General features: G+C 52.9%; 1 protein-coding gene across 4 annotated transcripts in view; it reads right to left on the reverse strand.

Moving 5' to 3' along the window:
* PLXNA1 (plexin A1) overlaps positions 1-24,372 on the reverse strand; it is a 119,915-nt gene that overhangs the window by 67,582 nt on the left and 27,961 nt on the right. For all 4 annotated transcript variants that reach the window (XM_032698821.1, XM_032698818.1, XM_032698819.1 and 1 more), the window contains exon 4: positions 1,501-1,641. In XM_032698821.1, the coding sequence (XP_032554712.1) occupies positions 1,501-1,641 (141 nt within the window). The remainder of the gene's footprint in view (positions 1-1,500; positions 1,642-24,372) is intronic.

A 24,372-nucleotide genomic window follows, 5' to 3' on the forward strand; every position in this document is an offset into this window, starting at 1 on the left:
TGCTCCCATGGGGCAGGACTCACTCGTTAATTAAAATTTGCAAACTTCTCTCCTGAAAGCTAAACCCAGGGTGTTCTCCCTCCTCACAGCCCAGCAGGACACAGGCTCAGCGTGATGTCTATAGGACTGAGATAGCCAACCAGCCAGTCCCCCTGGGGTGCATACAGATGAGGATATCTGTAGTGTTCCCTTTTGTTTGTCCCTGGCATTCCTTCAGGCAAGTGGTGACAAAGGCATTACACAGACAAGTGCCACTCCCACCAACTGTGGTGGCCCCTGGGGGAGATTCCCAGTCCAGGTCAAGACCCCCAGTCTAGGTCAGAATAACTACCCCCTCAGCATCCACTTCTCCACCATTTCCCCCGCAGAGGGGTGGCTTAGCTGAGTCAGCCCTGGGACAAACATGCAACCAGGGATGGAAACACAGCCCAGGACAGTGGCATGGAGGAGCCAAAATGCAGTTCCTGCCCCATCTGGAGAGCCACATGCTTCCAGCAGCAGAGCAGAAACATGAGACAGACACTGGGAAGAATGGGGAAAGGGCTCTGCTGTCCCCACAGGGCTGTCTAGACAAACCCATGTCCCTGCTCCAGCATCCTTCCCCCTCCCAAGCCCCCAGGCTGGCAGCCAGGAGGCTTTTATACTCCAAGCTCTGCTGACAGTCCCACTCTGCACACACCTCTGGTTGGGCAGAGGAGCTGAGGTGCTGCTAGGCACAGGCACACCATGTCCCAGCACAGCCACCCTGTGTCACCCCACCAGGCATGGCATGTGTCCCCATTGGCACCACAAAGTGCCACCATAGTGGCATGAACCTGCATCACCCCCTCCAATGCATCCCACCAGCAGATGAACCCACACCAGCTGCTCTCCCACAGGTCATGAATCAAGCAAATACCCACAAAGACAACCAAAACTTCCTATCATGAGCCCAGATCACGCTGCCAGGATGGCAGCACCAGATCCAGATTAGGTCTGTACCTCCAGTTGGTTCAGCACAAGCAGAGGCAGGGACCAGGGGGTGCACACCAGGGGTCTGGGTTTGCACCAGCCCTGTGTCCCTCTGCCCTGTCATGCAAAAGCAACTGCTCCAGAGGAGAAAAGGTCGTTTAGAGCAAGGATCTCCTGCTAGCCTATAAAACTCTTGCTCAGGAGGAGATGGCCAGAACAGGGAGGAGGTTTATGGCCTTGCAGAAAGGGAAGGGTCAGGAAACCCTCGTCCCCAGAGGCCGTGGGAATTTCAAGCAGCTGCTGCTAACAATTAATGCCTTGGGACAGTGTTTCTGCAGAGAAGAGCAGGGAGGAGCTGTCTCTGGGATCCCCAGTCCCTGCAGGCAGGAGCAGGAAGGAGCTGTCCGAGGGTCTCTAGGCATCCCCAGTCCCAGGAAGTAAAGGATAGACCCCATCAGGGAGCTGCCCAAAAGGCTTCCCAGCACACAGGACTGCAGGCTGGAGCTGCAGTGTGAGCTGCTAAGTCAGGAGAGCAGAGGGGGCTCTTACCTGTTTCTCAGTCATGGCGTAGATGTGCTGGCGGTCAGGGCTCAGCACCAGGTCTCGCAGGATGGAGCTGCCCTCATGGGCCACAACATTCTCGTACTGCAGAGCTTGGTGCTTCCTCTCAGCTGGCAAGTCCACCAGGATCTGTGGGAAGAGCAAGGAGGAGTGAGCATGATCCCACAGGCACCTCAGCCCCCACCCAGGATGTGGGATATGGAACGTGCCCCACAGGGGCATGCTGTGGGGATGCTGCCCACCGTCCCACACCAGCGTGGCCATGCCACAGCCTCTACCGCACGGCAAAGTCGTATCTGCTCTGCAAACGTCCCGACCCTTTCCAGAAGAGCAAACTGCAATGTCTTCTTTCCTTTACTGCGTTTGTCTGGTGCATTTGCATCACATTCATGCTGATGGCATTCATCTCCCTCCGGGGAGCGAGGCCACAGTCCCTGGTTCTCATGCTGCACCCTTCTACATGCTCCCCTGCTCCCCCACTGCTGCTCAGCCCCAAAGCCCCTCCAACCTGAAGCACGGAGCAAATGAGCCCCCACCTTGCAGCAAAACATCAAACTTCATTTTGCCACAGCAGCACCAAAAGCAGCTTGCACATCACAGGCAGGACGCTGCGGCGCACACAGGCAGGGCTTGCATCTCCCCATCCATCAGGGAAAACACTTGGGCTCGTGACCGGGGAAGTCAAGAGGGTCTCAAGGAAGTTTGGGGTCAATAGAGGTTCAGAAAGAGCCTTTGTTCCCTGAGCAGGAACACAGCGAAGGATTTAATCCCCTTATGGCTCACAATTACGTTAAAGCTCTTCCTAAGTACACCAGTTCCTGGCTGTACCAGCGATAACCACATCAGGAGGCACCACGGGGCTGGAGGCACACACCACACAGGGGTATGTGCTCTGCATTCAGCTCTGCTACTTGACATAACCTGATTGCCACCCCTGTGAGCCGCAGATACTTCCTGCTCATGCCATCAACTGTGATACTCCCAGATTAGGGCTGTCCCCTGGCAGAGGGCAGCCTCAAGGGAGGCAGTGCCAGAGAAATGGCTCAGGGGGTCTGGTCTGCTCCTATGGGATGGGATGGGATGGGAATCATGCCAGCAGCACATTCTGCAAAAAGCCCAGTAGCAGGCAGTGAAGCATCGTGCCCAGCGAGACAGCGCAAACTCTGCCCAAGATCAGCTACGTGCTGCTGCTGGCACACACAGGGACCTGGTCCAGCACCTCCATCTGCAGGACTCGGGATCCTCCCACAGCAGAGGGGCATATCCATTGCTTTAAAGAACGCCCCAAGTGTATCCCACAGCCCTGCCCTGGTCATTGCACCCGCTCCCATGGTCCAGTACAGCCTTGCACCCCCGCAGCAGCCACTCCAGCATCCCAGCCACCTCGTCCCTCTTCTGCAATAAATTGCTGCCAGCATTTGCACAGTTCCCAATCAGGAGGATACGGGTCGGGAAAGCAGGATCCCGGTGTGCAGCTGATTAGCATGGAAATGTATGCGGCTCACAAACAAACCGGGCCCGTTTAATTAGAGCGGCGCCTTTGATTCACTGCCAGCCTCCTGCATGCACCAGCCCTGGATTATTTTTAGGCAGTTTTACAAAACAAATGTATTTAATTAAGAAAGAGACCCCTGAGCAACCAGAGAGAGATGAGTCCTGCATAGCAGTGAGCAAAGGGGCCGCCCTCTCCCCAGGGATGTGGTGACCGGGCTTGCAGGGCCAGGCTAATTCTTGAGAGCCCACAGCACAGCCAAAAACCCCTTGTACATCCCTGCACAGGACTGCACCACAACCCAGAATGGTCCTAGTACTCACCCGACTTCACAGCATCCTTTGCTATCACCCCTGCACAGACTCTGCTCCCCATCACCCCCGCACTTGGTACCATTGTATGCTGGGGAATCCAGAGGCCCCTAAAGCCTCTGCCTGCCCTTTGTGCAGGGGTATCTTGTTGCCCAGGTCCATGTTTGTTCCTACTCCAAACATCAGAGGAGGTCAAGCCCCTGACACCTGTAGTACAGGGCCATGTGGCACACCTGCCCTGCGGTGTCCCTTGCTCAGTAGTACCCAGCATCACCCCCAGAGCCCAACCCTGCCTCCCCACATCTCCTCACAGGTTGCTCCCTCCCAGCTCTCAGTTTCTCCCCTACAAAGTCCTGTCCAAGCCAGCTCTCCAGGGAAGGGTAACAGGGAATATCCCCCCCTCCCCAGCAAGGCAGCATCTCCCCACCTCACTATGGCAATGTGACAAACACACCTTTCCAATCCTTTTATGGGCCGCAGTTGCGGCACAGAATAATCAATAGAGTTTTACCCTGGTTCTAAAATAGATCTATGGCTGGATGTCGCACTGGCAGTAATTTTTAACTAGCGGGGTAATTTCCCCATTACATTATTGCACTGCGCAGTGCTGGGAAAGAGAAAGAGATGTATTAAAAAAACAACAGACATGAAGCACTTCCAGTTAATTTGAGGCTCCAGGAAGAACCTAAAAATACTCTCAGTAGTCAAACAGGGCTGAAGCCCAGCCTGACACACATCAGGATGCTCGGGGGGGCCGTGCACACACAAGAACCCTTCTCTCTAGCACCTCTCCCCCTGCTAAGGATACTCTGTAGGTGAGTTTGAGATTCAGGAAAATGAAATTTGGAAGACATGGTAATCAAGATGTTTTCTGGTTTGCCAAAGTGCAGGGCACAGAAGGAGATTCTGAGTTAGCTCATGGTCAGGAAATGCATCCTGATGCTCCTCCGTAGTATGACGAAATCATAGAATGGTTTGGGTGGAAGGAAGCTTAAAGATCATCTAGTTCCAACCCCCATGTTCCAATTCCCTGATTCCACTATACCAGCTTCCTCCAAGCCCCATCCAACCTGGCCTTGAATATTCCCAGGGATGGAGCATCCCCACAGCTCCCTTGAGCAACCTGTGCCAGTGACTCACCACCTCCATAGTGAAGAATTTCTTCCTAATACCTAATCTAAATCTGCCCTCTTTCAGTTTAAAGCCATCACTCCTTGTTCTATCACTCCACGTCCTTCTCAAAAGTCCCTCTCCAGCTCTCTTGGAGCCCCTCTAGGGACACGAAGGTACTCTAAGATCTCCCCAGAGCCTTCTCTTCTCCTGGGTGAAAAACCCGAACTCTCTCAGCCTGTCTCTATAGCAGAGGTGCTCCAGCCCTCTGAGCATCTTCACGACCTCCTCCAGACTCACTCCAACACTCACTCCACCACTTCTTATGTTGGGGGCCCAAGAGCTGGACACAGTACTGCAGGTTGGGTCTCTTGCAAAAGCAGAGGGGCACAATCCCCTGCCTGGATCTGCTGGCCACTCTGCTTTTGATGCAGCCCAGGACATAGTCGGCTTTCTGGGCTGTGAGTGCACACTGACATCTTGTCAACCAACCAACATCCCGAAGCCCTTCTCTGCAGGGCTGCTCTAGATCCATTCTCTGCCCAGCCTATATTTGTGCTTGGGATTGCCCTGACCCAGGTGCAGGACCTTGCACTTGGGCCTTGTTGAACTTCATGAGGTTCACACAGGCCCCCGCTCAGGCCTGTCAAGGTCCCTCTGGATGGCATTCCTTCCCTCCAACATATCAACCACAACACACAGCTCGAGGTCATCAACAAACTTGCTGAGGGTGCACTCGATCCCACTGTCCGTGTCACCAACAAAGATGTTAAATGGTGCTGGTCCCAATCCTGACTCCTGAGGAATGCCACTCCATCTACAGCGACAGACTCCAGCATTATCCCACACCAAGCAGGACTGAATTGCCCACAGTAGCCATGCCATGCAGATAAGAGGTGGGAACCCAAGTGTCAGGGCCTTTTCAGCGGGATTAGCCCAGCATGAATTTACTCATCCTGGCTGGCAGGAAGAGGATGGGCTGTTTGGATTATAACATGGCAGAGCAGCACAAGGTGCCTCCCATCTCCTACAGACACCGTGAGGGACCACTTTCCTCCCCTTCCCTGCAGCCACAGGGTAGCTGGGGGCAGGGGAAGGAGGAGAGGATGCAATTTAATCAGAGCAGCCCCCCTCGGAAACACACTCCTTCCTGCCCACCCTGCCTGCCTTCCCACTGGGGGGAAAAGACATTTACCATAAATAAATAAATAAATAAACATATTAACCTTTCTCCTCATCCTGACGCTGATATAATTACCCAATACTAATAATTACTCACACTAATTTCTCGCTCAGGATTCCTGCCCTCGCTCCTGCCTGCCTCGGGCTGGCTTCAGGCAGCAGCTCGGCAGTGCTGCCTCCTGCCAGGGGCTGCAGGAGCCCCAGGGGGCAGCTGAATCCCAGGGCTGAACCAAGGTAGAGGAGCAGGGGCGAGGGTCTGTGGGGCTGCTGCCTTGGCAAGTATATGGAGAAGACCAGAGGCATGAAATTATAAACTCCCTGCTCGGGTGATTCATCTCAAAGCAAGTCCAGGGGCTGCTCTGCCAGAAACCCACGTGCACACCTTCCTTGCCAAAGCACAGAGTCCACCCCACAGGGTGAGCACCCAGCATAACTGAAGAGGGAAGGATTAGGACCTGGACCCCCATAAGCTGAGAACCCTGGCAAAGGAAGGATGAGGGAAAGGATGGGCTGCAACACCCCAACCCCCAGGGACCCCAGTGTAATGAGTGACCATGCACAGCACGCCCCAGCTGGGCAGATGCAAAGTCCTCTACCAGGAGATATGGAGAAGGTTCCTGGACATGGTCTTTTCTGGGCTGGAGAAAGGAGTTGCCATCCCATACAAAGTTTAGGAGGAAGAGAGCACTCGCCTCGCTAAAAAAACAGCTCCTTCCACTGCAGGATGCTTCTCCCCTGGGAAAGACACCCTTGAGGCTTGTCCAGGCAAGGAGGCACCTCCCTACTGGCATAATCACTGTCCAAACTGCCATGGGGCAAACCTCCCAACATCCTTATGGCCACCAGCAACGGGCACAAGGCGGAGAGGAACACCTCCCCAGGGCCCATTTTTGGAAAGACAGGCAGCAGCCATGACCTGGCAGCCAGCCAGCACTGGCAGCGGGTCCAGAGGAGGACGGCAGTGGATGACAGGGCTTTACAGCTCACCCTGGGCCAGGGACACCAGGTGGAGAGGGAGAAAGCACACAGCCGGAGAGGGAAGGCAGCTGCAGACATGCCAAGGCTGCTTTTGGATTTCACATGTGCCAGCAGACATCTGGCTGGGGTCTGGGAGTTGCTGGGGTGGGCCACTGGCTCCCTGCAGGACCAAAACCACGTGCTTGGAGGCACAGAGAAGGTCCACAAGAGACCTCCTCTCACCACAGGGGACACCTCCTAAGTCCACCACCAGGAAGAGGGGGCTCTTCACGGCCTCGCAGCCACAGGCTCTCCCACCCCCGTGTAACATCTCCTCACCTCCAGGCTCTCAAGCCCCCATCCTGAGTCCCAGGCAGTCCCCCGCAGACCCCTCCTCTGGGCAGGAGAAGTGCTCAGCCAGGCTTTGTACTCTTATCTGTGCAGGGCTGTGATTAATTCGCAGCGGCTGGCAGCAGCTACAAGAGGAGGGCGCTTTTGCCCGCCTGCCACACTTCAAAGGCAGGGACTTATCTGCCTGAAACACACTCGGCAGCCTTTTCACGGGGACCCTTTCCAGTTCCACGGGGCTCGCACGGTGCCGACGGGCAGCGTGAAAGAAAGGCTTATTTACGGGAGTGCATTTCAAAGCCTCCCCTCTTCCCTCTCAACACGCACTGGGGAAAGCAGAGAGTTCCCCAGCCCCAGGGATGTCCACTGGGGACAGAGATTGAGCAGGCAGGGACAGGACAAGGCTGTGAGGAAAGGATGCTGGAACGAGGTCCCTGTCCCACTTTTGTCCAGCTCCACAGCACATCCCTGAGTTGGGAGGAGGAAAAAGCTTTGACATGGGTGGAGGGCAGAGTCCAGCCCCAGAATTGAAACCTTCCCCTCCCCATGCCACTGCTGCTCACAGCTGAGGCACCACCTAAGTCCCAGGCTCCCACACCCAAATCAGTGAGTGTGCATCCCCTCTCCATGAGAGTGGGGCCATGCTAATGCCCTCAACATTCTGCTTTGATTTTGGCACCATCCACCCAAAAGGCATAGGGCAAATGTAACCAGAAGAAGAGCAGGTCCTGGCAGAGCTCACCCTCCAAACCATGGGGTCACCTCCAAGAGGCAACAGAGGGCCCAGGCAGAGGTGACAGCTGCCACGTAGTGTCACACAGCACCACGCTGACAAGCCTACAGCTGGAAAAGGTATCACTCGTGTCCAGCCAGTGGGGCTGGTGGAGAAAGTGACTCCCCTAAAGTGTCAGCCTGCACAGCCCCTCCTGGCACACAGCCTGGGTTCACCCCAAGCAATGTAGGGATAGGGACACCAGCTGTCCCTCCACGTGCCTTCCCCTGCCAGCCATTCCCCCAGGACCAGCAGCTGCCACCCACACGTGCCTCTCCGGTTTCCAAAGAAGGCAAGGGGTTTAAATGAAATTCCTGGATCAGCTGCTCTGGGGGGACACACACTCCTCTTTTCCCCCACACTGAGGAAGGTGCAGCAACAGGCAGGGCCAGGAGCAGCTGCAGGGCCATGGCATCATCTGTCCTGTGGGCACAGCCGGTGGGGAGAGGGAGCTGGGTACTGTTGGAGAGGAGGGCACTGGCATGCCAGGGGTCAAAAGCAGGCAGGAGAAGGCAGTGGCTCCTGCTCCTTCCCACTGTATCGTTACCAAACTTCAGTGTCCAGGGGGATAAGGATTCACCTCCAGTTTTTCTCAGATAACAAAGAAATCATCACCAGGATTGCCTGCACCATGCTTTACCAGGGCTCACCCTACAGCTGCTCTGTGCCACAGGGCAGGAGCCAGGCACCCAGAGGAAGAGTAAGGCAGCTGGTAGCAGGGCCATGGGCAGGGCTTTGGGGATGCATCTCACAAGGACTCTCTCCTGGAACTGGTAACAGGATGGGCCTTGCAGAAATATCCCAGCTATGCAGGGCAGGCTGGCAGCCAGCACCCCTGTTCCCCCCAGCTGGCTGGTTGGCCACTCTCTCTGCTACCCCACCAGCTGCCTGTGCAGGAATGTACCAGGATCAGACACATGCCTCCTACCAGACAGGCAGGCAGCTGCTCGCTGCTCAAACCCAGCAGAGCCAGGTCCTGTCCTCCTGGCCTCCTCTCCCGGCAGGAGAAGGTTTCACTGGCCCCTCACACGGGGCTGGGATGCTCCTGCCTCATCACTAACCTGCCAATGAGCAAGATGAGCTGCCCCGGTTGCATTCAGTGAAACCCATTCAGTTGGTAAAGATGAATACAAGCAAGGCTTTTGTCCTGGGCCCGACACTGCCCGGAGTCAGAGAATATTGGGACTTTAATCATATCGGTATAATAAAGCAAAAAACAAGGAGATATTTAATTTAAATCAATGCTCATAACAGCAACAAATGCCAGCCAACCCTGGCAGATGTGACACTGGTTCACAGACGGTTTCAAAGCACACATCACTGCTGGTGTGCCATCCCCAGGCAGTATCCTGAGCTTGACCACGTGGGCTGAGGACAGATGCACTCACTGCATCTTTCCAGGCAGGTGGGGTGGGAATTGGGTGAAGGTGCTGGGGTTTGCCTTAGGAAAGAGAAGAGAGAGGGAGGCAGTGGGGTAACCCTGCTCAGCAGGCCCCCAAAAAACAGCATCACCTTCCCCAAAACTCCTCAACCACCTTTTTCTTTCATTTAAACTCATTTCCATCTTTTCCTCTTGTTCAGCCACCCACGAGTGATGCTTCCCTAAGCCAAGTGGGCTCAGCAGAGCCAGCCAAACCAGCACCAGCCCACACAGCACGGCATGGCACAGCACAGGACTGACCAGCTCTTCACCCGCCGTCTACAAACCTTCCCAAAATCCCTCCTCACCAGGTCTGCCACCATTGCTCCATCAGCAGGACAGGAAGTACAGCCCAATACCCTGTTTCAGCAATTCTGACAGAATTAAGATGCTGTCAGAAAAATCCTGTCCATCCTTTTGTACCAAAACTGAACTGCTGGAAAGAGGGAGCGAGTGCCAGGGTACTGCATAGGAGGAGCGCCTTTGATGGAGTCAAACACAGGTGCAGAAGGAACTGATGGATATAACAAAGTGGTGGGAGGAATTAAAGTCACCCTACTCCCTGGGAGCCACACGAGGTGAGATGGGTTAAGGCGTTTGCCCCACTTCTCTCCCCAGTAAAGCCCCAGATCCCAGCCCCCCCAGCCCCACGGCTGCTCCAGCAGTCTCGAGCCATTGATTTCTCAGCTTTGCCCTTCAAAACCCTCTTGGCTCAGAGCCCAGTTCATATCGTCTAGTCACTCAGGAGCAAAATATCTCTATTATTATTGCAATTATTTCCCAATCAGCATCGCTCAGGGCTGAGGCAGTCAGAGGGGGACCCGAGAAGCAAATCAATGGGCAGCCGCTGCCCCGGGGGCTGCGGGAACCGGGCGGGAGGTGCTGGCAGTTGCTGAGTGGCACAGGGAGGGCAGGCAGAGGACAGGGGACCCCAGGGACCCCTCCATGTGATGCCATGGCCCGGCAGGGTGGCAGTCCTTGGTCTTTGCTGACTGTCAGCCAAGCGACAGTGATGCAACTTAACCTCTGCACAGAGCGTGCACAGAGCCACTGACGCTGCACACTCTGCATGCAACGGAAGGACTTTACCTCCAAGGCTAAAGAGAACCGACTGGAGTTCCAGGGTGTCCCTGGGAGCAGCACAGGAACTGCCAGGACATCAGTTCCTTGGGGTGGGAGCGACAGAGCACCTCAACACTGCTCCTTCAGCAGCACAGGGCCTGCACCTGACTGTGCCCATTCCAGCACAAATGTCCAGTGAAATCCCAGCACCCCATCCCATCACAGAAATGTCCCACTTGAGGGAGAGGAACACAGGCAGGCAAGAGGGTCCTGCTGTTTTTCTCAAGCCTTGAGAAGAAAGGACAGAGCTGTGGAGATAGGAAAGCCCTGTAATGGACAGGCAAGGAATTTTAGCCTTGCAAAACAGAACACAAGGGCAGAAAAAGCAGAGCAAAATGCAATGGGGATCTTCTCACTGCATCCCACCGTTCCTCTTTATGTAAAAATAACGCCCTGGGTGATAGCAGTGAAGGGCAAAGCACATCACAGAAATACCAGATTATTTTTTCCCTCGTTCATTAATTACTGTAGGCATCCCAAGTGTCCCAGCAGGCCCCAGGCATGAATGGCATGAATGAAGCCAGGGTAATGTGTCACTCTCCAGGCTCCCACAGGACTCAGACTGCACGTGACCAGCCTGGGGCGAGTTAATATCTAAACCAGAGAAGGCCCTGGGAAAGCAGCTCTCACCTGAAGGACTCAATACTGAGTTTTCAAGACAAAAGCCATCTTCTCCACTGCCAAGGCACTGGCTCCACCAAGGAGATCACATCGTTCTGTCCCATGGGGACCAGCCTGAACCCTTGGCTACTGGTTCCCCTGACACGCAGCCCATCACCCCATCCAGCAAGCAGTGCAGACCCAGAGCTGCCATCCCTAGCCTCTCCACAGCTTGGAAGTTGATATTTCTTCTGCAAATCCCAAGCATCACTTATTTACCTCTTAATGATGCTGCTCAGCCCTACAGGGCAGCATAAATCCTCTTTCCTGAGCCTCACTAAGATTCTTGCCCATGCAACCAGACCAAAATAGCCCCAACATGAATGCCAAAGGCTTGTCCCACCACCCTCACACTTCTGGCTACTGGGGACATGGAGCCATGGCCAGGGGCTCAAAGCCTTGCTGCCTGTCAGCAGTGATAGGGACCCTCCCCGTTACAGGGGAAAAAGGCAGGGAGGAGGTATCAGGGCGTCACCAGGGACACAGCAGGGAGGAAGTGTGAGCTCCCAGGGCTGCAGCACAGCTGGAGATCAGCTGGATCCTTCCTCCCCTCTTGGCTCCAGGAAAATAGCTGTTTCCTCCCTGGTCCCTAAACAACACAGCAGTGAGAGAGGAGCTGCCTGAGGATTAGGCAGGGGCTGTCGGTCTTGCAAACAGAGGAGCCAGTGGCAAGAAAAGCCAACATAGAGGAGGGCTGTGGAGGGACATACCCTAAGGGGGAAACTGTTTCAGGGTACTCTCCCTGATCAGGTCCCCGCCCACCCCAGTGTCCGCCCCAGCAGCCCCACACTCAGATTCAGCACCAGCCAAGCCCCTGTTTCAGGGAGGCTGCCAGTGCAGGGCATCATGGCTTGTGCCATCAGATCCAGTGCCTCCTGCATCCCCACCTCAGCAGCTCCCCACTCATTCAGCTCCAGCCACATAAGTGCACCAGTTACTATTTCCACAGCATGAGAGCCAAAACCCATTTGCTGCAGCAACATATTGCAGCAAGAGGGGTATAACAGGAACGAAATTCACTGCCCTTTCATCTCCACCCAGGGAGAAGGGCAACACTGACTGCACAAAGGGGATTCGGCTTCACCTGTTTGACACCAGCTTTAATCCCTTTCTACCAATCAGGCCTCTTGTTACTGCAGCACTGGGCTCTTCTACTGTTTTGTCTACAGGGTCAAATCACACCAGACTGCCCAGGAGAAGCTGATAAGCAATAAATGAGCAGGGTCTAAATATGCAGGGCACAGCGACATTAAATAATAACACCCAACAATCAGCGGGACCGGGCAGCCAGAATTTCTTACAGATTCAATGACAAGATCATACATCACACGATGTACTTCATGGGAATGTAACCTATGACATCAGGAGAAGGTAGAAAGTTAGTCATACCTTTCTTTCCTTTCCTTTTTTTTTTTACTTCTTTAGATCAACAGCTCCACTATGGACATGCCATGATCAAAACTCCAGGTTCCACCTTTCCTCATGAAACAGTCCTTGCTCTAAACACAAGCACTTTCAAGATTAGAGAAGAAATCCTCCAACATTCCATGGCCAGTGATACCTACGATAACAGCCAGCTGAGTTTGGCTTCACGCTGAGCACACCAGAGTGCCTGCAAATATTTTGCTTCCAATTGACTTAGGCCCTCTCACTCACTCCGCCTTGAGCTCTCGATGTGCTTGCTAAATACCCTTTCATTCATATTTTAAGGTTTCATTCCCACATCCTAAACCTGGTCCTCCTACACCATTTCCAACCTGGAAAGCCACATCCCTGGTTACACTACAGCCATGTCTTCACAAAGCCAGCGGAAAGCTATGGGGCCGTGACTCCCCTCCATGCAGAACTCAGAGTGAAGAAAACCACTTCTCTGCAGTGGATTCTCTGTTCAAAACCAGGATGGAAATTAGGCTTTTCAGTCTGCACACTGGAGCAATTTCGAAGGAGAGATTGAGAAGATTTAAATACAGAGATTGCTTTCCCTGAGGATGCTGCTCAAGATATTTAAGAGCTCAGGTTTTACACAGCATGGATTTCCTTTGGCACCGATGCAGAACTCCCTGCCCCGCTTCCACAGGCAGCAATCCCTTCTGCAAGCAGCAATCCCTTCTGAAGGCTGTCGGGGAGCACAGGGTCCCACTGGCCAACACTGAGCCCATCACTGATGGCAGGGCTCACCCAGAGGTATAAACTAGGGCGCAGGGAGGCTGAACCCTACCCTGAGCTTTCCAGGTGTGATAGCACTCAGCAATAAATCCTTATGATCTCAGTTCTTGCAGGTCCATGCAATGGAAAATTAAAATCCCAACTAACTCCTTAATGAATTACTCCTGGGAATGCAAGGCTGCTCTCTGAAAGCCCAGCTCTTGCTAAGACCAGACCACATGCCACATTCAAAACCAAGTTCTCAGAAGATCTTTAAGGAACACCTACCACCCTTCCCACCATTTCCACTGCTTCCAGGGGATCTCAAGTGGAGCTGCTACCCACCAGGACTTGCCAGCACCATAGCCAAGGAGCTGCTCCCACATGGCACTGAGCAGCCTGGAGAATGCCGGGCAAGGGTCACTGGTCCAGTGCTGGAGGGAGTAGAGATGGGACAGGCACACAGTCCCTAGATAAGGAGCTTTATCCTGAAATGCAACCCTGGCAGGCACCCATCACATGCCTGAGTATCTGTAAAGAGAGGCCAAGGGGTGGGAAATGACGTTAATTAAAGTTTTAATTACTGTAACCAAACGAGTAGTATAATTACTTTATTCTCACAGAGACTTCAAACTGATTAAGGACCACGTGCACAATCTTTGGGTTGATGTGGTTTTTAATTAAATGTGCCATCAAAGACAGTGAGAGGGGTGGGCAAGACGATGGTTCAGCCCTTCCTGAACCTCCAGAGACCTTGTGCAAGGAGGGAGTCCAGGATGGCAGAGGCACATGGGTCAGCAGCAGCAGCAGCATCCAGTGCCAAAGGCCAAAGGTAACTGCCTTGCAAAGACTGAAGCCAGCGGGGTGCACACCAGCATCTTGAAGGAAAAGCTCCTTTCCTGTACGTCAGCCCTCAGTTTCACATTCCCCCAAAACATCTACCTTTACAAACATTTGCAAAACAGCCCCACATGGGCACTGAAAATATTAATGAACTGGTGCTGCCAACTGGAGGGAATGATTAAAAAACAATTTTGCAAAGGTATCCTTTTCAAATAATAATAATACTAAAAGACAAAGCAGTAAAAATTAAATTCCCAGTCCCCTACCTCAAATAAATAGTATCAGAATTTGAAATGAGACATAATTACCCCGGCAAGGTTAAAGCTGCTAATGCACACGGAATACAGAATCACCATCCATCATAATCATATCTCATATCACAGCCATTATTTATAATTAGGAGGCACAGTTTAAAAAACACATAAAGACGCCCATGCAATGCAGTAATTCTTCTGTTATTGCTCCTGGAGGGCCAATCCTGCTCCGATTTGTGGAGTCCAGGACCAGGCAAAAGTAATTCCCCAAAAGTCATTCCCAAAAAGCTCCTCTCTGGGAAGGGAAACCCTTCTCAGCCCACCTGCAAGCCCTGCCTAAGTGCCATGCTGTCAGCAGTAGGGCACAGCCAGGCTGCACTGCACCCCTTCCAGCCATTTCAAACCCAAGTAGGCTCACAAAGCATCCAGACAGTCCTTTTCCCTTAACTATAGTGAATTTACAATTTTTTCCCCAAATGCCAGTGCAGGAAGAGTAGAGTGGAGCAGACAGTAGAGCCACAACCCAGCTCAGCAAGGCAGGAACATGCAAAGGTGAGCTTTGCCTGGGCTTTTTCCACTGCTGGGTGGTTGCTATTTTTTTTTACCTATTTTCGAAACCACAAAACGAGTTATAGCAGGAGCTGGAAACACCAAAAGCTAATCCCAGAGCTGCTGAAAGCTGCCCTCCTTTGAAGCGCGGGCTTTGCAGGCTGCCCCCATGCCCCAGTGAAATATTAACAAGCTTCCTGCAAAGCAGGAGGAAATTACGCTTAATATATTCTGGGGAAGTCCGCAGACAGCAGTGCCTACGCGGCAGAGCCTGGCTCTAGAGGGACCTGCCTCCAAATCCCTTCTCCTGCCAGCAACAAGGAGCAGCCAGTCTGTAGCCCTGCAGGGACATGCAGCAGCTCCATCACACACACACAGGCGCTGAGCAAAGCCCTTGCACACATAAGCACAAACCCCTGGACATGGCGGGATACACAGCTGATTCAGAGCCCCAGGAATCTGGGAGATGCAGATTTGCACCCTTTGGTGACAAAATAGAAAGCAACAGTGGTTGGAGAGGGTGTCCTGAGGACACAGAGCCGTGATGGTAGAGGTGACAGCAAAAGCCCAGAGATGAGACCATAGAAAGGACACACACACACACACACACATACACACACAGAGACACGTGTAAATCTAGGCTACACTGTTTTTAGAGATGGAAAAGCAAGCTGGGTTAAGGAGAGGGAAGAGCTGAGGCATGGCCAGAGAGGCACAAGTGTCCAGCTCAAGCAGCCCCAAGAAGGAGCTCAGCCCTCGGCAGCCCAAGGGGAACAGCTGAAGCTGACTCGCCCCACCAGTCTCATGACTCTTACTCACAGCAGAGCTGCACTTTCTCAGAAGTTTCACTAAGCTGTAAAACAAGAAAAAAATAACAAGAAAAGGAAAAAAAAGCCAAGAAAAAGACAGTTTGCAGATGCACATACAAACACATGCTCTCCAGAACCCAGGAAACACGTTTCCAATGAAGGTTGCTGTAACCAGAGCAAAACACCAGCCCAGTTTCCAGCCAGAGTCCCCTTACCAGGGACGCCAAGAGGGGGTCTCTGCAGAGCAGCACCACATCACTGCCACCATAAAAAGGAGGGACAAGCCTTTTTGGGGTTCAGGCACTGTGTCCCACTTGGCTGTCAGCTCTCCAGGGCAGGTTGTCTTTTTGCATGGTGAGTCCCAGACTATGCAACTCATCATGAGTGACAGCTCTGACCACTAGGGTTGCATGCAGGGGACAACAGGGTATCTCTTGGGTCTGCCCTGAGCATTTTCCAGCTCCGCTGCTATTTCAAACAGAGTGCACTGCCCAACGTGCCAAGGATCTGCAGTCTTGTAAGACTGGATAAGTTTGGAGAAGATCACCTTGGGGATGCCAGAGAGGGGATGCTCACCACAGGGCTATGGAGGAGAAGTATTGCAAAGGCAAAGGGGAGTGGGTCATCCCCCCACAGCCAGTGCCTTCCCAAGCCCTTAAATGGTCATCAGCACCTCATCAGGCTCTAGGTGTCATTCTTAAGCCATCTCATCCCTGACACCACACCAGAAGGACTTTTAACACCACTGGCAGCTGAGTTTACCACCAGCAAAAGCAGAGAGGAGGAGGTGCTTTGCAGGCTTGGGCAGAGGATCACTATTTGCCCTTCCAAGTGCTGAAAACTAATCCCCCCCTTCCCCCTTTTTATCCCATTGAAAACTTGACAGAACCTCCTAGCGCTTTGCAGTTGAAATTGGCAGGTCTTAAATTAATTGACTGCAATTTTACACAACAACATGTTTAGCTGCGAGCTGGCCCGCGGCCCGCTTGGCTCGCCACCGCTCCCCAGACACTTTTCAAGCAACCTCCAAAACTTCACAACACATCGAAGGCGAGGCGAGCAGGCTGCCAACGTGACCCGCTCCCTGCCAAAAGCCAGCCCTGCCTCCCTGCACCCCCACCCCGACCCTGATCCAGCTCCTCCGGTGTTTTCCCCCACTCTTGTTAATGGCTCATTAAATTATTCTTGTCGTCTCCGAGGATTTTTGCTCCTCCAAACTACGAGGAGCACGGGGCGGGCTGGGTTACGGGCCCACTGCTTTGCCATGGAAACGGCAGCCATGGGACCAATGCACGCAACAGGAGTGAGAAAAGTCAGGGTGGTTTTTTTTATTTCAATCCATCCTGACACATTCCTGTTCTCCTTCTGCTCAATACCAGGAAGGACAAAGCCCAAAGCGAAAGACGACAACGCAGTGGCAGGTTTGCAATGTCCCCATCTGGGACCGAGTGCTTGGGGTAATGCAAAAACACACAATCCCAGCGCCCAGGAGCAAGATGACGCCTGCAACCCATCTCCCACCTCTCCAAAAAACAACCGTGCTTCTCTTAGGAGAGGGTCTGAGGGGGCACTGGAGCTTGCAGGGAGTCTGCCTCCAACCCAACCCCCAGAATTCAGGGCTGGCCCCAGCTCGAGGTCTCCCAGTCTCCCAGCTCCCGCGAGACGCTGTCACTGGCTCTGGCTCGGCCAAGCACAAGCCCCAGCAATGAGTCAGCCCCAGCTCCCAACCCTAATCTAATCCCATCCCCAGTGCTGGGCAGCTTTCCAGGGCATGTCCACAACATGAAAGGCATGCTCTTGCCGCACTGCTGGGTCGAGAGCTGGAGGAGGAGAGGGGAGGATTGCTCCGGCTCTGCTGAGGACTTGGGTCGAGCAGCTGATGCTCTGCGAAAGCCAAACTGGGGGTGGGTTGTTTGTGTGATTTCATTGCTTGAACAAACAGAAACATCCTGTATGTGATTAAGAGCCTTTATGAAAAACACACCAGTGCCGAGCCCCACAGCTGGGGCCAAAGGTATGGCTGCGGTGGGAAGGCAGCACACAGCAGGGTTCGGCCGCTCTGGGGTGAGGAGAGCTCCCTGGCAGATTCACACAGCCACAGCACCCCAGGGACATTTCAGACCATGCACAGAAACAGACATCCCCACTAGGAAATCATCTCCCCTATAAAATGTCATTGTTTTCATGCCAATCTCGCCAAGCTCTAGGGAGCAAGAGGCACGGCAGGGTTACCAACAGCCCACAAAGCCGCAGGCAATGGCTGCTCGGGGAGAGGCAGCCAAGGCTCTAACATCACTCTGAAGCTTTAATTCTTTCCTTTATCACCTTCTGCCCCAGGATATCAAAGTATTCCACGCATGCCTCGAGCTTGCTCCTCCTTTTGGCTGCAGGCATCACCACCCACAGAAGGCACAGAGGAGAAAGGGACACAGGCAGGAGAAGGGAACTGACCGCAGTCCACCCCCGCCCCGGAAAAAGAGAGAACTCCAGCTCCTGCCAAAAACCAGGACTTGCCTGGACTTGTGCAGCCATCACCTCCACAGACCCTGCCCTCCACTCCAACAGAGCTGCCTCAAGGGAGCCGAGCCAGGAAAACACATGCTTTTGTTTAAGGAGCACAGGCTGAACAGGGAAAAAAGCACTTAAACCTTACATACTCACACATCAAAAAAAAAAAAAAAAAAAAAAAAGAAAAAGAAAGAAAATTGAAGTTTTGTAGTTGTTTCTCTGGCAAGGTTCAAAATAGGGCAAGGTTTTTGTTTTTGCTGGGAGGTTTGAAAAAAAAAATGTATTTCATCCAAACCATCCTTGAAACATTCTTGACATTTATTACCATAAACTTTTCCTCCAATTAATTGCTTCTTTACGACTATCATTTTCCTGATGAAAAACAACACCAGAAACTCGCAAGCTATTTAAAAAACGCTCACTCGCTCGTTCTCTCTTTCTCCCTGCTTTTGAGCACAAACAGAATTAGGGAGGTTAGGGGAGTCAAAAACAACAATTTTGACTCAACAGCCTTGGCAAGTGAGAGCTGCCACCCATGGCAGGGACACGGAGGGTGACACTTGAAGCTCATTAGACGCTGCAAAAATACTCCGGGTGTGCAGGTACACAGTATCACCTCTGGCACTGACTCAGAAATGCATAGTGGGCCAAGTCTCAGGCAAAAAATCATAAACTTGGAGATTTGGGATGGATTTATAGCCAAGGCTTTCAGAGAAGAGCAGTGAGGATGTTCACACAAGTGTATCAGTACATGAAAGGAGGGAACCAAAGGAGAGTAGAGTTGAGTGGAGATGCTCCCATCCCAGAAGGGATCCCACATTAAGGAGCACATTAATATGTGCCCTTAGACACCAAGGCCAACCACACTTTGAAGCTTGAGCAAGCACATTTCCCCCCCTCATTCCCTGCTCCTCCACTCCCAGGCTGAAGGTAGCAATTTTTGCCCTCTTTTAAAACAACAAGCCCTTGGAGGAAGAAGCCAAAGCTCACACATCCCACATTGAAGCTGACTCATCCCCCTGGGAGAGCCCAGGAATCTGATTCCCAGGTTATGTGCTCCAGCCGCAGGCTCACACTTTCCCGCTGGCAGACTGGAGAAGGGAAGGAGAGGCAGGAAGGAAACCCCCAGCTGAGACAGGGAGCGTTCATCTCACCTGCTAGAGAGAAACACGTCTTTAATTTTAGACGTTGAGCATAAAAACAAGATCCCTTGAGGCTCATAAACACACCAGAAAGAGAGGGAGAGTAACATGGAGAAACCCTGGAGAAATAAATGAAGAAATCAATTTGGGAAGTTCCCATCCATTGCGCAGGATGGGAATAACCTGGCACAGGCCACACAGGCGAGGTGCAGTTTTCAGGTTTTTGAGTCTTTTTAAAGGACTTTGCTTATTTCTCATATAAACCATCACATGCATGACCTTGCCCCAGGAAACCAAGTGTGGCAGTGGTAAGCCCAACTCCATCCAGCAGGACAGAGGCTCCTCCACTCCCTCTGCCACTGAAGCTTGCCAGTACAGATGACCCAAGGTCCCGCATCCCAACGTCCTCACCAGGGATGCTGAGCATTTCTGTGTGGTTGCATATGTGCCAGCCTCGCCAAGACACTCACTTTCCATAGCTAATTACAGATGCAGTCACCCTGACCAAGACACAGGCCTATTTTTGGAAACTTTTAAAGAAAAATAAATACATACATATATAGAGAGAGAAACACACACACACATCAAAACTGCATCATATTTTCCCTCCATGAATTTTTTCAGTTGCATTTTGTTCAGCAGCTACCAGTTAATTTTTGACCACTGTTAATGGAAAGCAGAAAGCCAGGGGAAACAGGGAACAGCCAGGTGCTGACCCAGCCTCCAAGACCAGCAGAACTGCTTTCAAGACTGCAAACTGCTCTACAGACCTCAAAAGCTTGCCTACAAGCACCTCTGTTGAGCCCAAAATCCATCCTCAGAGGATTTTGCTGCATCTTTCAGTAAAAATTCAGCTTTAAGTCCTGGTTGGGAAGAGCATCGCCAGTGACACGAGTTTGGTGGAGCTCAGGTTTTGGTAGGGGTTGCTGCTGGGAGGATTGGGAGGATGCAAGAGGGACAGGGAAGACTTCTGCAGGTGAGGAGAGCCCTGCTGGAGACATGGATGCTGTCTCCTTTAAGGTGAGAAATAGGACCAGGGGTCCTTGAAGAACATGGCATCCATGTGTCTCCAACTCCCTCCTCCCTGAGCTCCACCAGAGAACAGTCACAGCAAAATCACACGCACATTTTAACATCATCCCTTCACCTGCCACTACCCCAGCTCCCACTCACACAGCTCCAGAGCTCCATTGTATCCAGCAAGGACTAAATGTTGTCCCTAGAAAGGCAAGGAAACCCCTTACCTCAGGAGCTGCCAGCCCAGCGAGCAGCATTACCAGCATTAAGCCTCCAGCTATAGCAGCACCAGGTTGGCTCAGCGGATGCCAGCACATAATTAAGATCTACAGGGCCCTGTCAATCAAGAAGGAGAAAGAAACGGCTGGGAAGCCTCTCCTGGGACACAGCAGAAGCCTACACATTACTGGTGCCAGGGTGCCCAAGGGATGCTGGTGGGATGGCACAAAACCAATCCACCCCTGGAGCAAGCAGCCAGGCTCTCCACCCTCCAAACTGCCTCTTTTCACCTGCTCTATGAACTGTAACCCTCCCAAAGCAAGCCTGTGCTCTCCCAGTACAACATCATTCCTCACTCTTGCTCTGGAAGGAATAGCCCCACTTAACAGCCCAGTGGATACTGTAACCCAGGGTGGACCTGGAGGGAAAAGCCAGCCCTGCGCGTGAGATAGGATGCTACAGCACTTGAGGCTTCCGTCTGGCCCAGTAAGGAGGTTGGGGGGACAAAAGGACCTTTCCAGGGCTCCAGGCAAAAGGAGGAAAGGTCCAGGGAAAGTAGAGGCTGCAGAGGGCGAGCAGCCACTCCTGCCCCAAAACATTCTCATTAACCTTTCCCATTTGGGCCAAACCATGGAGCTGGGACCCAGCAGCTCTCAGCCCACACTGCAGCAGCATCAGGGAGCAGCATGGGAAAACTGCACTCCAAGAGCACACACAGCCTGGAGGGGCAGCAGGACAACCCCCCTCCTTTGCCCTGGAGCATCAACCTTTCTCAGTCTTGTTCTCAAAGAGGGACTGCCCGGCAGGGTGGAGTGGCATCCCCACTACTCCAGAGCCGCGCGCAGCCACGCTAGCGCACAAATTGCTTCATTAAATGTCATTGCATTAAGCCAGTTTCATGAATTTAACATTGTCCCCGGACTATTGTTTGCCTGAAAATTAAATTATGGCAACATTTGTTGTTTCAACGAGTTCTGCCTGTCAGGGAAGGGGCTGGAGGAGGAGATGCAGGCGCAGGCATGGAATGCCACTTCAGCAACGGGGCTTCTGTGGACATGTGGCTCCAGTGAAGATAGGAAACACAGCCACGGCTTCCTTCATGGGGGTGGGAGAAGGGAAAAATTAAGTTAAAGCGTTGTTTCAACGAAAGCCAACCATGCCAGATGTGGAGAAGTGAGCCAAGCTGTTCAGAAATGGAAAGCATTGCCGTTTTGGAGCAAATATAGGCGCCAACCAGCCCCAGCAGCCACTGGCCAGCACAGCAAAGTATTATCCCATACCCCTACAAGCATCACACACCCTGGTTTCCGTCGCACAAGTAGCTCAGGGTGGCAGTCCAGGGTTTTTTGATCTTTCAAGATTACAAAGCTTTGCCGCATACAGGAACACTCTGAGAAATTTCTCATTTATACTGCCTTTTCCCTAGAGCAGCTCCTCTCTGCAGTATCAGAAACAAAGGTGACAACCTTTCGCTTTGTAAAGAAAACCGCCAAGCGAAGCGGACTATAAATAGCACCCAAAACTGACCCGCATCCCCAGCCGAGGGGAATGAAATGAAGACAAGTGAACAAACAGCTTCAAGGTCAGAGAGACTTTTTTATTTCCCCTTTGTTCAAGGTCTGGTAATTTTTATCCACGCAGGAGAGCAATCCAAAATACATCATTAGGGTTGTAGCTAATAAAACCCACACTGGTTTTTTTCAGCCCAGCATTGTTTCCTTTGCCCATATGGGGATTATGGAGGGAGGGAGATGCTTCCCCCAGCACCTGCTCTACCATCACAACCCCTCCTTGCGTCCCTCTCCTTGCTTCTCTGCGCTGAGCACCCTGGCCACGCCAGATCTGTCCCAGCACAGAGCAACCGACCAATGCTGCCCTCAAGAGCACAAAGTGTGGACAAATTAAAGCACTATCACATTATCCTGCCTTTCTCTGCCAGACTGTAGGGATGCTCCCCACTACTTCAGATCATTCTTAGTCTGCAGAGAGCCGGCTTGTCACACAGCACTGGCTCTCTTCCTTCTCTCCAGCTGCTAAATGGCATTAAAAGAACTAAGCATCCATTAAATAAAACTTTCCCACTTGCTTCCCATGTAGACAATTGCTCTCACTGCCACAGGGAGGTTTCGTACCGGCAGCTGGTCCATGGGTACACAAAGAGCAGGGAGGTGCCAGGATCAACTCTAGTATAGCACAGGTCACCCAGGGAAAGCATCCGGGGAGAAAAAGGGACATGATCCCAGGGGTCTGCATCCTCACCACCACGCAGCACACAGCCCAGCTCCTCCACTCTTATTTCACCCCACAATGCCGACCCCACGGGGCACTTTCCTTCTGCCTTTCCCATCAGTACCAGCCTGGCATTAGCATCCATTCTCCTACTCCACTTCAGAAAAGCCCATCATTAACAAGGGCAGGGGATAGGAGGCCAAACAGCAGCTCTTCTGAGCAATCTGGGGCTGAGCACCATCCCCGCCTGGACCTGGAGACAAACGACCTCTCCGTGTATCAAAGTCTCAGAGATTGATGACAGGCTCCAGCAGCCACTAAGGGGCAGCTGGAGTCCACATCCTGCATCCCCAAGTGCCGTACCACACCTCCACCTCACTCTTGATTTATGATGGATTTTCCTCCCAGTCCAGGGGGGGAAATCAGGCAGGTCAGCCCATGGGGATGCCTGACCTTCCCCGCGGTCACGTCTCTACCCGAGGCAGTGCTGGGACATGCAGAGACCCAGACAATACTGAAGGTAACTGAGCCCCTGCTAAGCACACATCTTCCCTCCTCCAGCAGGCCAGGGGCTGAGGGCAAATTCCTCAGGCACCATTAAATCTGGGTTAATGGGGTTGCACAAAGGCGAAGCAGGACACCAGCACTGCCCCTTCCCAGCAGGCATACCAACAGTCCCTGCCTCCCAAACTTCTGCCTTCCTGATCCTCCTCGGCTGCCTTTGGTGGGAGGTAGGGGCCATTATCCCACCTGAAAAGCCAAAATTAGTCAATGTTTGTGCCAGTGAATAGGCACAATGGCTCCAACAGGAGGGATCCAACAGAGCCGGGCCCTCCCAACTCATTTCCATCTCAATGGGGTGCCTTTTCCCCCTACCCTATCCCCATGGGGCCACCACAGAGGTCCCCAGCAGGAGGCACAGTCCAAAGCAAGAGTCGTGTTCCTGCTCTTCCCAGTAGAATAGAGGTCACAGACAGGGGCCACAGCCCTGCATTCAGCAGCAGAAAGATGCAGAAGAAAATGCTCAGCAGCTTCACGCTTCACCAACCAAACCAACCCCACCAGCCGAGAGGGAAAACCCAGTGCTCACTGCTGGCACTGCACGCCCCCAGCAAGCCCACACACCCCTTTTCCTAACGCCAGCCCCCAGTGACTCTCACCCAGATGTTTACAGGGGCTCAGTATCCTCACTAATGACTCCAAAGCATCACTCATCCACCCTGCTCTCCCACTACTGCCACGCCATAGCCACCAATGCCTTACACAGCCCTACAGTAACAGAGGCAGGACCAACAAGGCACGCAGCCAGAAACCCACAGGCTTTTTCCTTTCCCAGCCCTATTTCCACGTTACTTCCAGGGTGGCAGACCCTGCCAGGGCATAGGATGGTCTGCAGGGACCAGCTGTGAAGGTGATGCTGCCATGTTTGGCTGGCACAGACCCACCAGCTCCTGAGCACACCCTGTAGGGCAGCACTGAGCTGTCTCAAGGGGCTGCCGAGAGGCGCTTTGCCCTCAAACCCGTTTCTGGGGCAATTACAGAAGCCAGGTTTACATCTGGTAGTCGTTTAGAAGACAAGGGGTCTTTGGGACCCACCTTCATCCCCGAGCCGCCTCCAGCCTTCACAACATACTGCTCCCCAAAAGTCACCTTGCCTGACACCGGCAAAGTCCAGCAGCAACACTACCTTAGTGCCAGCTGCTCCGCGGGAGCCGGGGCGGGCTGATGGATGGGGTGAGGCGGCACGCTGCCTGCGGGCGCCCGGCGCCAG

Source organism: Chiroxiphia lanceolata, chromosome 11, assembly GCF_009829145.1.
Source record: "Chiroxiphia lanceolata isolate bChiLan1 chromosome 11, bChiLan1.pri, whole genome shotgun sequence".
NCBI classification, from domain to species: Eukaryota; Metazoa; Chordata; class Aves; order Passeriformes; family Pipridae; genus Chiroxiphia; species Chiroxiphia lanceolata.